Source organism: Stegastes partitus, unplaced genomic scaffold (assembly GCF_000690725.1).
Source record: "Stegastes partitus isolate 25-593 unplaced genomic scaffold, Stegastes_partitus-1.0.2 Scaffold1971, whole genome shotgun sequence".
NCBI classification, from domain to species: Eukaryota; Metazoa; Chordata; class Actinopteri; family Pomacentridae; genus Stegastes; species Stegastes partitus.
This window is the reverse complement of record NW_007579702.1, coordinates 47144-59824: the sequence shown is the minus strand read 5'-3', so window position 1 is coordinate 59824 and position 12681 is coordinate 47144. Positions and strand designations below refer to the sequence as shown.

General features: G+C 40.2%; 1 protein-coding gene across 1 annotated transcript in view; it reads left to right on the top strand.

The window, feature by feature from the left end:
• Positions 1 to 854: 854 nt before the first annotated feature.
• Positions 855 to 12681, top strand: part of LOC103373402 (sphingosine kinase 1) — a 43846-nt gene continuing 32019 nt past the window's right edge. Inside the window, exon 1 of the mRNA XM_008303280.1 lies at positions 855 to 1278. Coding sequence (XP_008301502.1) covers positions 855 to 1278 — 424 coding nt within the window. The remainder of the gene's footprint in view (positions 1279 to 12681) is intronic.

The window sequence follows — 12681 nt, the reverse complement described above, 5'->3', positions numbered from 1 at the left end:
CTTTTTCTCCGAGTCAGAATAAAAGACAGTTTTCATGTTGTGTTTATATTCTTGTTTATTGTAATTCATTCATCCGTTATATATATTCTTCAAGCATCATTTGACATTTTTCAATTTTTATTTGTTGTACATTTAACTTTATTGTCATTGCACAAGTACTAAGACAACAAAATTCAGTTTGGCATCCAACCAGAAGCAGCTGTAAAGAGTATTATTTACAGTTTGTTACAGTATAAACAGAATTAACAGTATGGACAGAGTGGCATGAACACACTTAGACATGAATATATAGAAACATGTACGGAAGAGGATTAGGGCCACTGAAGAAAAAAATAATAAAATTCTGAGATTAAAGTCAGAATTCTGACTTTTTTCCAGAACATTAAAAAAAAAATGAAATAAAATAAAAAAATAAAAAATCCAGGAATTTTATTTTTCAATTTCTGGAAAAAAAAAAGGTCAGAATTCTGACTGTTTTCTCAGAATTTTATCATTTTTTTCTTCAGTGGCCCTAATCCTCTTCCGTATATATGGATACAACATAAAATAGAACAATCTACAAGTTCAACATTACTTGTCATGTTTTCAATTATTTAATTGCTCTCCTCACAGGTAACAAGACTCACAGGTGGTGCTCTTACTTTGAAATATGACCGGATGCGGAGTGTCGGACTGCGGTGGTGTTGACAGGTGTCCGGGCAGCAGGCTGTCAGTCGCAGTCTGGCTCTCTCCACTTTGCTCGCATCATCCAGGCGGTGAGCTATGTGACAGCGTGGCTGCTGCTGCTGCTGTATCCCGGACCCCCCCCCTCCTCCTCCTCCCGCGTCCCGGTCTCCCCACAGTCCGGCAGGATGATGGATCACAGGAGGACTGAACCGGACCTCAACACCGGCATCAGCCCGGTCACGCTGTACGGGGAATTCACGCTCACGAGTAACCGAAAAGTCAGGTGTTCCGTGAACCTGACGGAGAGGGACCTGGTCGTCCAGCGGCTCACGTCGGCACCTGTCGGGCGGAGCAAGGCGGCGTTCAGCCTGAAGGACTGCGTCGGCTGCCGGGCTTACCGGGAGGATGACAACGCGGACCCGGCGGCGTACCTGGCCGCCTACTTCTACCCGCTGCGCCGGCGCTGGATGAGTTCCGGGGTCTCGCGGCAGAGAGTGGAGCAGTGCTTTCGGCTCGCGGCGCTCCAGGACCCGCGCGCCAACCTGGAGGAGGCGGAGAAGTGGGCTCGCGCCGTCCGAGAACGCGCTGCCCGGCAACAGCAGCTTAGAGACGGTGAGTGTTCGTTAGCAACGGGCAGGTGAACTTCACACAGGTGTGAGCAACAGGACCCCGCTGCAGCTACACTCAGTTCTGTGAAAGTGTGCTTTATTAAGGGGGCAACAGGAGTTTACACAGTCAACACTCAGTCTGTTCAAGAAGTGAAAATGAGAAAAAGAAACGTCGCTTCAAGTCATTCTTGGAGAGAGAAATGAGCTGGTGTTTCCTGTCAACCTCCAGGTTCAGCCTCTCGGTCTGCTGGCAGGCTGTTCGGTAGCTTCATCACTAAAATGCACCATATAAGCACAAAACTGAAATATTTAAGGGTAAGCTCGAACCTGACCTGTGGCTCCTCGACACAGGATGCAGCAAGATGATGCAGGTGTTGACCTAAAGCCCCCAGAAAAACAAAGAAATAAAACTAGAAGGGAGAAAAAAATAAACAAAAATAAAGCTTGCTCATTGGGAGTCCTTGGATTTGTTGTGTTTTTATGTATATTTTGGTAGGGTTGTAAGTTTAGTTCCAAATTAATCAGGATAACCTGCATAAATAACAATATAATAGGCTTTTAGCCTTAAGTTACTTTGGTAAACCTGCATGATTACCGAGACTCTGGGTCTTAGCCTTAATATTCAGATTACTCAGGTTAATCTCCATTATTATTGATGTTGTAGGACCTTAGCCTTAATATTAAAGTTAGTTTGGCTAATCTTCATAATTAATAATACAGTTGGGTCTTAGTGGTAATATTTAAATTACTCAAGTTATTGTTCATAAAATAACAGAAATAGTTAGGTTAATCTTCATGACTATTAATACTGCGAGGCCTCAGCCTTCATATTCAAAACAGTCAGGTAAAGTAGTATTTTATCTGATTTTAAATGGTTAATATTTAAATTACTCTGGTAAAATTATATAATACATAACCCTGCTGGTTCATAACCTTAAAATGGTAACTTATGAGATTAATTTATAATGTCAGTCTTATTTTTCTACTGGAAAGCGTTCAACAGCTGTTGATTTAAACATACTATGTAGATAACAGTGCCTTGTCTTGAGTATTAGTTGAGTGTAATGGTAAATAATGGTATTTGTAGTAACAAACTTCTTTTTTTTTTTTTTTTGATCAGGCTAATCTCCTGATTATTTTCTCAATCATTCAAATCCTACGTTTTGGTCTGTAAATTGTCAGAAAACAGTTCAAAACCCACAAAGATTTGCAGTCCACTGTCACTTATGATGAAGAAAATGTGCCCAACTTCGTAAACGAGAGAATGGAAAATGAAATGATTGGCTTTTTAGAAAGTTCTGAATCTGAGTAGTTGATTATCCTGTTCCATTCATGTTACTTTTCCATGAGGGAGAAAACTGACCCTCACAACTATCACATGTTTCCAGAATATTATTACATGAGCATCTAATATTAAGAAAGTGACTTACTTTATATTACACTTTTCAAAACAGCAGTTTCAAGTGATTCATTATAAAATGCACAACAGCATGAAAACCACAAGTAAAAGTCCTGTTAAAAAGTGATGAAACACAAAGTCAGGTCTATTTTTATTCTCTTCCCGTTAGAGTATTACTTTCATTGTTACGTGGCTGTTAAAGACGATTAACATTTAATTAGTTGTTTCTGTTTTAGCTGCGTTTTTTAAAAATCTGTTTCAACTTCATAAATTCGAAGGTGTTGTCGATTGCACTCAGTGTTTGTAATAATGCTAACCACACAGGTTGGCATGCAGGGCTTTCCAGGTTCAGTCTTGTATCATTTCATTCTGCCCTACAGCTTTTAATTAACTAAAAGTCTCCTTATTTTCTCTACACGACTGCTTCTTGCCACTTTATCATCTCTGCCTCTGTTACCTTTAACCTACTGCTTAATGAATAAAACAACAGGACGGTTCTGAGGCAGAGTCACATTTCAGTACCTCTCGAATTCAAACTCCCAGTTTTAATATGTAAGAAACCTGAAAATCATTGTCAGAGGTGTATCCTGTTCAGACTTTTGTGTCTTATCAGCTCTGGTTTACCTTTACCTTCTGCCTACGCCTTACAATAATTAAACATTAGCTCTGGTCTGGTATGGAGAGTCACGTTTCAGTAACTCCAGTCTGCAAACAAACCTATTTAACATAAAGGACACCTGAGAGCTACGGGGGCAGTATCACTACTTCGACTTCATGTAATGCCAAGAGGTATAATTACTCCAGTGGGACGCGTTCTGTAATTGGAGATTTCTGAAGAGAAATTATCTCATTATTTGTCCTCCTCACCAAGCTTTCCTGATTCATGAATAACTTTCTTTTTCAAATTTCTGCCGCACACAAAGTTTTTTTTCTTCCACACAGCCGTAGTATCGCTGGCACACTGTGACCCAGTTAGCATTTTCCCATTTGCACAAATGTATTTTTAACGAGACAAAATATGCTGCAATTCTGTTACTGCCTGTGATTGTCAGAAGGGGAAAGAGCTGACTTTTAGTAACTCTAGACAGTATTGTCTGCTTTGAAACGTATTGTGATTCGACTGCCTGCAAGCGTAACCCGAGACAGTGACTGAACAAGTCCGATGCCCTGGGACACAGACCCAAACACAAATGCGTCCACTGCTTCACCTGCTCTACTCCAATTCTCCCATCATTGGTTTATTCAAATTGTAATCTGTGCAAAATTATCCAAACTTTATTGGTTCCACACATTGAAATGTGAAGATTGGCTTTTTTTTTTTTTAAATTCTAACTAGGTCATTCTGTTTGGGTTTAGGTTGAACAAAACAATGATGATGTTACGTTGGACTGTAGGAACTTTTGGGGTTTGTTTAATTGGATTAATCAAAAAAATCAATCATTAATGAATATAGTCATTAGTTACGAAAATGAATGAATGAGTCATGCTAAGTAGCGTTGGTCATAAAGTCATTGATCAAGGTTTTTATCTTTATTGGGACTGTGCAAACACTGTGAGGGACTCAAACAGAACCACAAGTTCTGGGGCTGCCTATATTTCCACTTCTGTGCTACCTGCCTCGGTGTTACATTTCTGAGCATTTTCATGGTCACTGCCGTTAATTTCAAACCTCATTGAGGCTGCAGGGGTTTTTTGGTATCTCTGGAATGTGGTGATATGATTTCAGCGTAAAAGAAAGTCTGGCGTTAGTTACTCATTATGCCGGAGGCCTTGTGAACCGTACTAAATCATGTTCAGGGGCTCTGCATCCGAACCATTAGTCCAAATGAGGTCAGTGCAGCCTGCGTGACCTCGTCATCAATACTGGCGCTTGTGTCACTGGTTTCGCTCCTGTGTTATTGGAAAAGGCATCTGTTTTATGCGGATCTATTTTCGTGTCGGCACATGCTGAAGCTGTAATGTAACTCCACATCTGGATTTAAACACTGCCTGAGAGAATTACAACAGTGTTGGATTGGTGCCATATACTGTTTATTCTTGCTAAAGGCTCGTTATCCAAGACTGATCAACCACATCCTTCTGAGTGTTTGGTCTGCTCAGCTATATGACAGACAAACAGATGCTAAGCGTGGTTGACGTGCTCAGGATGCTGGTCAGGGCATCAATACTAGTTTGCATGATAATGATCATTTATCCAAACATCTGTTAAAGCCATGACACAACAAGCTGTTGTTTTGCAGTGTAAGTAAACATTTTACAGCGCTGCTATTGTAATTCCAAATAGACTGTTTTCATCAGTATTGGTGTGAAAATGGTTAGTTTGCTTCATTTGACTTTCTAAAATGTTTTTTGGCCTGCTGGATGGCAGACTGGATATTTCCTTGCAGGGAGAGGAAGTGCAGAAAATACTACATGTCACGTCAGCCCGCGGTTAGCGCTGCGGTGTGTTCATGGGAAAGTTTCAGAAGAAGGCAACGAGGTGTCATGAGGTGACAGATGTGTCAGTCAACTGCACTTCTAGGCTGTTGAGGTGTGTCGGGCCGTTGACTCAAGTTCCCCATAAATTCATCCCTGGCGGTTACAGCTGACAGCTCAGAGGCATTGGCAGTTTTTTTTTTTTTAATAAATAGTATTGATCCTAGGCTGTCAATAAACAGGTTAAATCAATCTGTGGACAGCATTATCATTATCAGGAGTGAGGCGACGACAGCAGGCAGAGAGGTTACGAGTATTGATCAGGACGGTCACAGTTGATTATTATCTGGCTTGAGCACTTAACTCCTGTTATCCAGTGACAAGGAATTTCAGCATATTACCAGTAAATGGGAATCAATTCGTCAAGGGTTAGAATATATCTGATGACAAAACACCTTCAAGATACAGGATCACTGGTATTATGGTCCTTATTCATTTTCTAAGACTGTTCGCTTTAAGAATAGACACTGTGTAAAAATACCACATCGGGTGTTTCATCACACTCATGTGTAGCCACAGCGACATGCTTAGTCGATACTAGACAGTCTAATAGGTGTCAGTATGATCAGCATTATTACACAAGGAATCCCAAGTCATCTGTGACACAGAATGTTAGTGTAGGAGCCACACAAATGTCCAGAGATGTCACACTGACAATAAAATTGTTTACTTGACACAAACACTCATCCCATTTGAGCTTGACACATTTTTTCAACAAGATTTGACGTCTAAGTTCACTGTACTTAGATTTATAAAGCTGATACAGCCTAATATGTTTAAGTTCAATTCAAATGTTATACATTGTGCACGGAGCATTGAATATAATCGTCTGTTGGACTCAAAATATGGGCTAAAATAAATGCTTTGTGTTCACTTTGCACAAAACAAGATATGCTGTGTTATGTTAAAACACGGGCTGCAAGGTGGAGCAGTGGTTAGCACCGTTGCCTCGCAGCTAGAAGGTCGCCGGTTCGTGTCCTGGTGAGGACACCCGGGATCTTTCTGCGTGGAGTTTGCATGTTCTCCCCGTGCAGCGTGGGTTCTCTCCGGGTTCTCCAGCTTCCTCCCACAGTCCAGAAACATGCTGAGGTCTAAATTGACCATAGGTGTGAATATGTGCTTGGTTGTCTGTCTCTAAGTGTAGCCCTGTGATAGACTGGTGACCTGTCCAGGGTCCTCATGAGGATTAAGTTGGGTATAGACAATGGATGGATGGATGTTAAAACACCATGTCGTTATTGAAAACTGCCACCCTGTCTTTTTGCCAACCTATTATTTCCCAGTACATATAATTTGATGTAAGCAGTAATGAAAACTACATAGAATTACTTTCAGGTGTACTTAAAGTTTCATGTTACTGTTCTGGACTAAATTGAAGTTTTGTGTGCAAGTTGTTCCCAATAAATGCTTTAACAGAGTGAGTGAGGTGGGATTTACATTTAATAACTATGACTATGAATGTTCATGTGTTCCTTTCGTGGGGTTTTATAGTATAACTGCTGAAATTATTTTTAACACTTGAGCAGAAAAAACTGAAGTGGTGAGACAGCGTGAACTGAAAGAGCAGTAATGCCATATCCTCTTTTCTCCTGACTGAACTGTTGTAGGCCGCAATTAGAAAAGCATTTTAAACACAGAAAAGTCAAAATCTCTGATAAAATAATAAAATGTTTTGTAAGTAGAGGTGAGTGGATTTGGCAGAACCGAAGCTGTAAAGTTTTATGATTATTGAGGCTTCTAAGTGTCTGATGAGGGAGATTTTTCACAGCAGCAGTCCTCACAGGAATGAGAGAATGGGGCCACATTGTGATCTGTGCAACCCGTGGAGAGTGTTAGAAAGAGAGAGAGGTAGCGTGTCCTCAGCCAGCAGACAAAATGTAAATGGCTGATAGTGCGGGAGCTGAGACCGAGCTCGTCCTGGCACACTCTGTCTTCCATGACATTGCTGGCTCCATGTGGACTGTCCCTGGCAAACCTTGCTGCATCTTTTAGATGCACTTCCAGGAAACACACTAAGCCGGCAGCATATAATATGCCTATTTAAATCTGACTAACCTTCATACACATGGCCAAGGTGGTAAACATAGTGACCACATTTGATAAAACTGCCTCTGTGTGCTCAAATCAGGCAGAGACTGTTGATAAGATTCAGATTGTGTGGTAAAGAAACATGTCAGGTATTCAGCCTCAGGAGGCCTGTACAGCATTCTGCTCTGCTTCCTATTGTCACCAACCCTTTGCACTAATTTGGTGAAGGAATTAACATGTGCAGTCTAATCTTTCCTTCATCTTAAAGGATCTACATTTTTAGGCGTTTCTTTTCTCAGTGCTGTTACAGTATCCGAGTACCAGAAGAGATTTGTGTTAGTACCAGTGGTTCAGTCGGTGCAGAGTTGGCCTCTGGGTGAGCTCCAGGGCTGAGTGGCATCACTGCTTTGAGACGCTGTTAAAGCCACTTGAAGTTCCACGTTGTTTGGATGAATTAGTTTTTTCGGTTTCCACTGAGACTTCTCATTATCTCAGCACAGGACACTGAGAGCGCAGTGGCCTTCTCATCCTCCTTTATCCAATACAGGATAGAAATTGTGCTTGCAGGCTCTGTGACCTCTTTTGTAGTTTGCTTTCCAATGAGACCTTCATTGCCATCCGTGACATTAAGACTTCTTAAATGTGTTGTATGTGTGAAAAAACTACCCTGCTAATTAAAATTATGAGTCTCTTTAGCTGAAGCCAGAATGTTGAGGTGTGGAGGTGGTACAGACGTGACACACTGAGTTAAATTTTTGGTCTTAACAGCTTTTGAATCATCACAGGGACCCTGATTTGCGCTAATGCACCATAACTGAATATGGCTGTTAGTAAAAGTGTGAAACCATGGAAACGACAGTGATGGAAAGTCAGATAAGAAGTACCTTATTTCTCCCAGTTCTCAGGGGAGCTGGCATTGCTTCTTTTAGCATCAAAATCCAGGCCTCAGTCAGCCAGTCGATGCTATTACTAATACATTACCGCTGGCCGAGACAGAGTTGAAGCTGGGACAATGGCTTGTATCCTCTATTATAGACAGTTTCAGAAGTGCCAACAGAAAAAAGAAATTGGGTTTTATCTGTAAACATATTTTTTTAATATGAAAAGGGAGCTAAATTCTAATCTTAAGATCCTTAGACTATAAAATACACAAACTGGAAGCATGATGGGTTGAAATATTGAGCCAGTTATCTAAAACATACATAAGTGACATAACTATGTACAGGTATATATAAAAACAGTAAAACATGTTGATCAATGTTTTAGAGATGACATCCTCTAATGTCTTATTTAGTTTACTGTCACAGAGAAGGAAAGAAAATGGAAAACATTCACATTTAAGACAATAAAATTGGAAAATTTTGATTTATTTACTTATTTACTTATAAGTATTGCAGCTCTATTCGGCTGTGTAGTATTCTTTAACAGTAATCTGAAACACATCAACCTTTTGTACTGGGCAGAGAGTAGAGGTAAAGGACTAATTATTTAACCTGCTCAGAGCTCCAGCAGAGCACCGATGTGACAAACTGAGCACACGACTAAATTTTCAGCCACACATCTGCACAAAAGCTGGGAACACATGACTTTCTGGTGTAAATTGTGAACCGAATGCCAAGTGGTTGTAATGCTGTTATTATCTATCTCTGTAATCTAATCTCTGCTATAGTTATTATCTCTGACGTTTGTGGATTTCAAGATTTAGGATGAGTTTTTGCATGCATCACTTTTGTCAGATTTCTGTCATCATATACACTGTAGTTAGAAATCGAGTGCAGCAGATGTGTTTAAACCTTCGATGGATACTTTTCAACTTTAGCTTTGCTGCGTGCATGTTAACCATACATAGAGTATAAAGGAGCTCAAGAGCTTTAGTCCCACATGCTGCAGACTTCTGTCTTTGAAGGTGATAAGTGTGATTTGTCCAGATCGTGCATACCAAAACAATAAGGTGGTGCCATGACAACATATATTTCAAAAGAGGAGCTTAGCGATCAACCGTCCCGTCAAAGGTCACACCCGTGTGATTAATCAGTATAGAAAGAAAACGACACTTCCTAATTCTGAGAAGTGAAACCACATCCATTTTCACAGCAGTGTTTGTCTTGTACACTGTAAAGGTTAAAAGAGGGGGAGGGAAAAAAAAAGATAAGGCTACGGAAAGTGTATGAGCACAGTTTCATATGTGTTCCCTCTGCAGCATTAAAGGCAATTGTGTGTGCAGTCAGACAGCAGCGGTAGCAGCAGTCCTCTCCCTCAGGACTCCTCCTCACACACATACGCTGCGATGGAATTTGATGTGCTGTCGAGAGGTCTGATTCAGCCTCTCGTTCTGTCTCTCCGGAGCTCTCCGCCGCTCTGGGGGCTCACAGCAGCTTTGTCTATGTAATGGCTACATCCTGCCCCCCCCCTCTCTCTCTCTCTCTCTCTCTCTTGCCACGAGCAAATCCAAACAATGTAGTACAACACTAAAATTTGGCAGAACACACTCCAAGGAAACCCTATCAAACTTCAGCCCCTGTTTCTCCTGCTCCTATAGCTTAAAATAGAGGATGACTAACTGTACATTATACCCAGAGGCATAGGACGCATTCGGTGTTCACCCAGTTTTCTATTCTCAGAAAAAGGCCTCTTAAGTCGGTCTGTGATACGCAGACAACACCAACCACTAATTGACCATTCAGCCTGCAGAGGAGCTGGTTCACCTAAGAGAAAGTCACCCACTGCCTGGTAAAAGAACATGTGGTTGTGGGTTTTTTTTATGGTGGGGGATACATTTCTTCCATGCACTGACACACCACACATTCTATAGAGCTGTTTTTTTACACCAGTAATGTCATGTTTTGCTCCCTTGTCTCATGTTTGCGTTTAAAATGGACTAATAGTTGCAGGAGGTGAACTGTGGCACAAATTTCCAGTGTGGCTGACGTTAATTAAGAATTTAAGCTCCAGTCGCCATGAACGGGAAACTTAAAGTTAAATCAGTATAACTGGCTTACTTTTGAAAAGTTTTGGAGTTTGTTTTCCTGCAGCAACATAACTTCTCCTTCCTAATCCGACCCCGAGGCCTAAAATACCCGTATGGCAGGCATGTCGTTCCACTTGCATCCTCTCTCTCTTTGCTTTCCCGACCTTTCTCTTTATCTCACGACGCATCCGAGTCTTTAGAACAAAGCTTTTGATGCGATGTGGACAACTGCACAACAGACAGTGCAGAGTGATTTTAATTCAAACCTCAATGTCGTAAACTCTTTGCCTTACTTAATATAGATCTACAGAAAGCTAACCGCTGCCACCTCCTCCTCCTCCGCCTTCCACACCCTTTGTGGTTCTGGCTCAGCAAAAATCCGCTTGTGTGCTCGAGCAGCTTCCACTCTTTGATTTACAGACAGCATTAAGAGTTATCACCGCGCTGCACCTAAAGTACTACTGCAGTTAGAGCAAGTGGAATAAGGTGGGATGAGGTTCTCTTAAAGGTACAGTCGGCAAACAAAAGGTATCTCCACCTCCAAACGTGGAAATAGAGGAGTGGATGACTAAAATTGACCGTGAAGTCATTTAGTAACAGTTTTAATGTTTTCTGATGCCTGGAGAGTTTAGCCCTCTGAACCCCGAGCAGTTTCTAGGCATTATCCTCCCCCGTCACAGTTCTCCTCATGGTTGGCTCATTTTTCACTGCAGTAGGAAGTCCTGCACCTCTATGGAAATGCACATCTGTGGTTAGAAGTAGAGAGAACTCCAAAATGAATGCTGTGCTGTATGACACAGTTATAATGCCATGAAACTTAAAAGAAGTACAAATAAAAATAGAATTTCATTATTTATTAGTTCAATTCAATTCAGTTTTATTTATAGCACAGTTTACAACACATGTTGTCACAGAACGCTTAACATAGTAAGGTGTAGACCTTACAAATTAAAAAAAAAAAAAAAAATCAATGTGTACAACATTTTTCCAAGTCCCCACTGGTGTTATCTATAATGTAAAAAATAACATGGTGGCTCTACTTGCTATGGACATGTTCCAACTCACATTTTTTATTTGTTTCCATCCTTGTCTCCTGTCTGCTCTGTGTAAACACAGCATTTTTGTCACGTCACTGTTAGAAGCAGCTGAGTCACTAATAGCTTCTCAGTTAAGCCGAGGAGCACAGATTTTGTTCTTTTACATAACCTTGGTAAACCAAATGGTTTAATTTTTGGTATTTTTTTAAACGAGACATGTTGAATAAATTTGTTTTGAGGAGATATCACAGTTTTAAGTTTTCAGACGGAGTGGCATGTCACGGATGGTTAGTTCAAGGACCTTTGGAAAGCTTACTTTCTAATAATTCTCTCTATTTTTATGTTTTCTGGCTCTAATGAGTGGTGTAATGTTTGGCAATTTTATTTACTTAAAAAAAATAAATTACACGCCTTTCAAACAGATTTGGAGTTCAGGGAGTTAAAAGTTTGTAAATGCAAGCCGTATGAAATTATGTTTTAGTTATGTTAAGATGAGAACCATGCAGAATTATAAAACCTGTCAATTATATTTAAAGAAATCTTATAATTAAATGGCCCAAACAATTACTATTTCAACCCATATTATGGAGACATTTATATCATAAAGTATGGCATGCTGTAGGATGACGGATAGAAAACCCCAAACTGTTCAGATGTTTTAGTTCAGTAAAACAACAGCGTAAAATATCGTAATCTATTGTAAAATTCAAGTGGAAATCTTGTGTTCAAGGTGCCAGTAAAATAAAAGTAAAGAAGTATAATTAGCACAGTGTAATAATGTTTAAAGTATTCAAACTGAAAGTGCTAAAACTTTCTATTATTTAACTGTCATACCGTTAGCATGTTGTTTTATTCTGTGCTTAGTTGGATAAAAAAATCAAACAATTAATGACATTAATAAACTGTTTGTAAGCTACATTCTGCATTGTAACTGTATATGTGAAATAAACCAAAAGGTGTAAAAAGTACTTTATTTTCCTGTAAAATTGAGCAAAATAGAAGCATAAGGTCGTAGAAAATGGAAATTCCCTAGTAAAAAAAACCCCTCAAAGTTGTGCTTGTATGGACTAATAAGAACAGAGACATGTTGAATCACACGAGCAGCACAAAATTAGAAATGTATAATTACATATTAAGTGGCACATGGGCAGGTCCACATTGATTTGCAGCTGTGTTTGGTGTGTATGACTTTTGAGAAATCCCAAATAAAGCATGTTGCTACAACTGATCTGACATTTCAGCGTAAGATCATCCAAAACAAAAACCTCTAACTGCGATGGATGCCCTCCAGACATTATGCTGCATCTCTAAATTGCTATCATGAGGTTGCCGTTGGTATGTAGTTAACTTCGGTATGCTCCAAGTTTGGTTTAGAGGCTCAACAATGCGCTGCTATCAAATGACAACCTGCTATCTGTGAAAAGGGATGTTTTTTAGGAAATCAGCGCATTCAGGAGCCGTCGTTAAACGATGACACGGCTGCAGTGTGGAGAACACGGA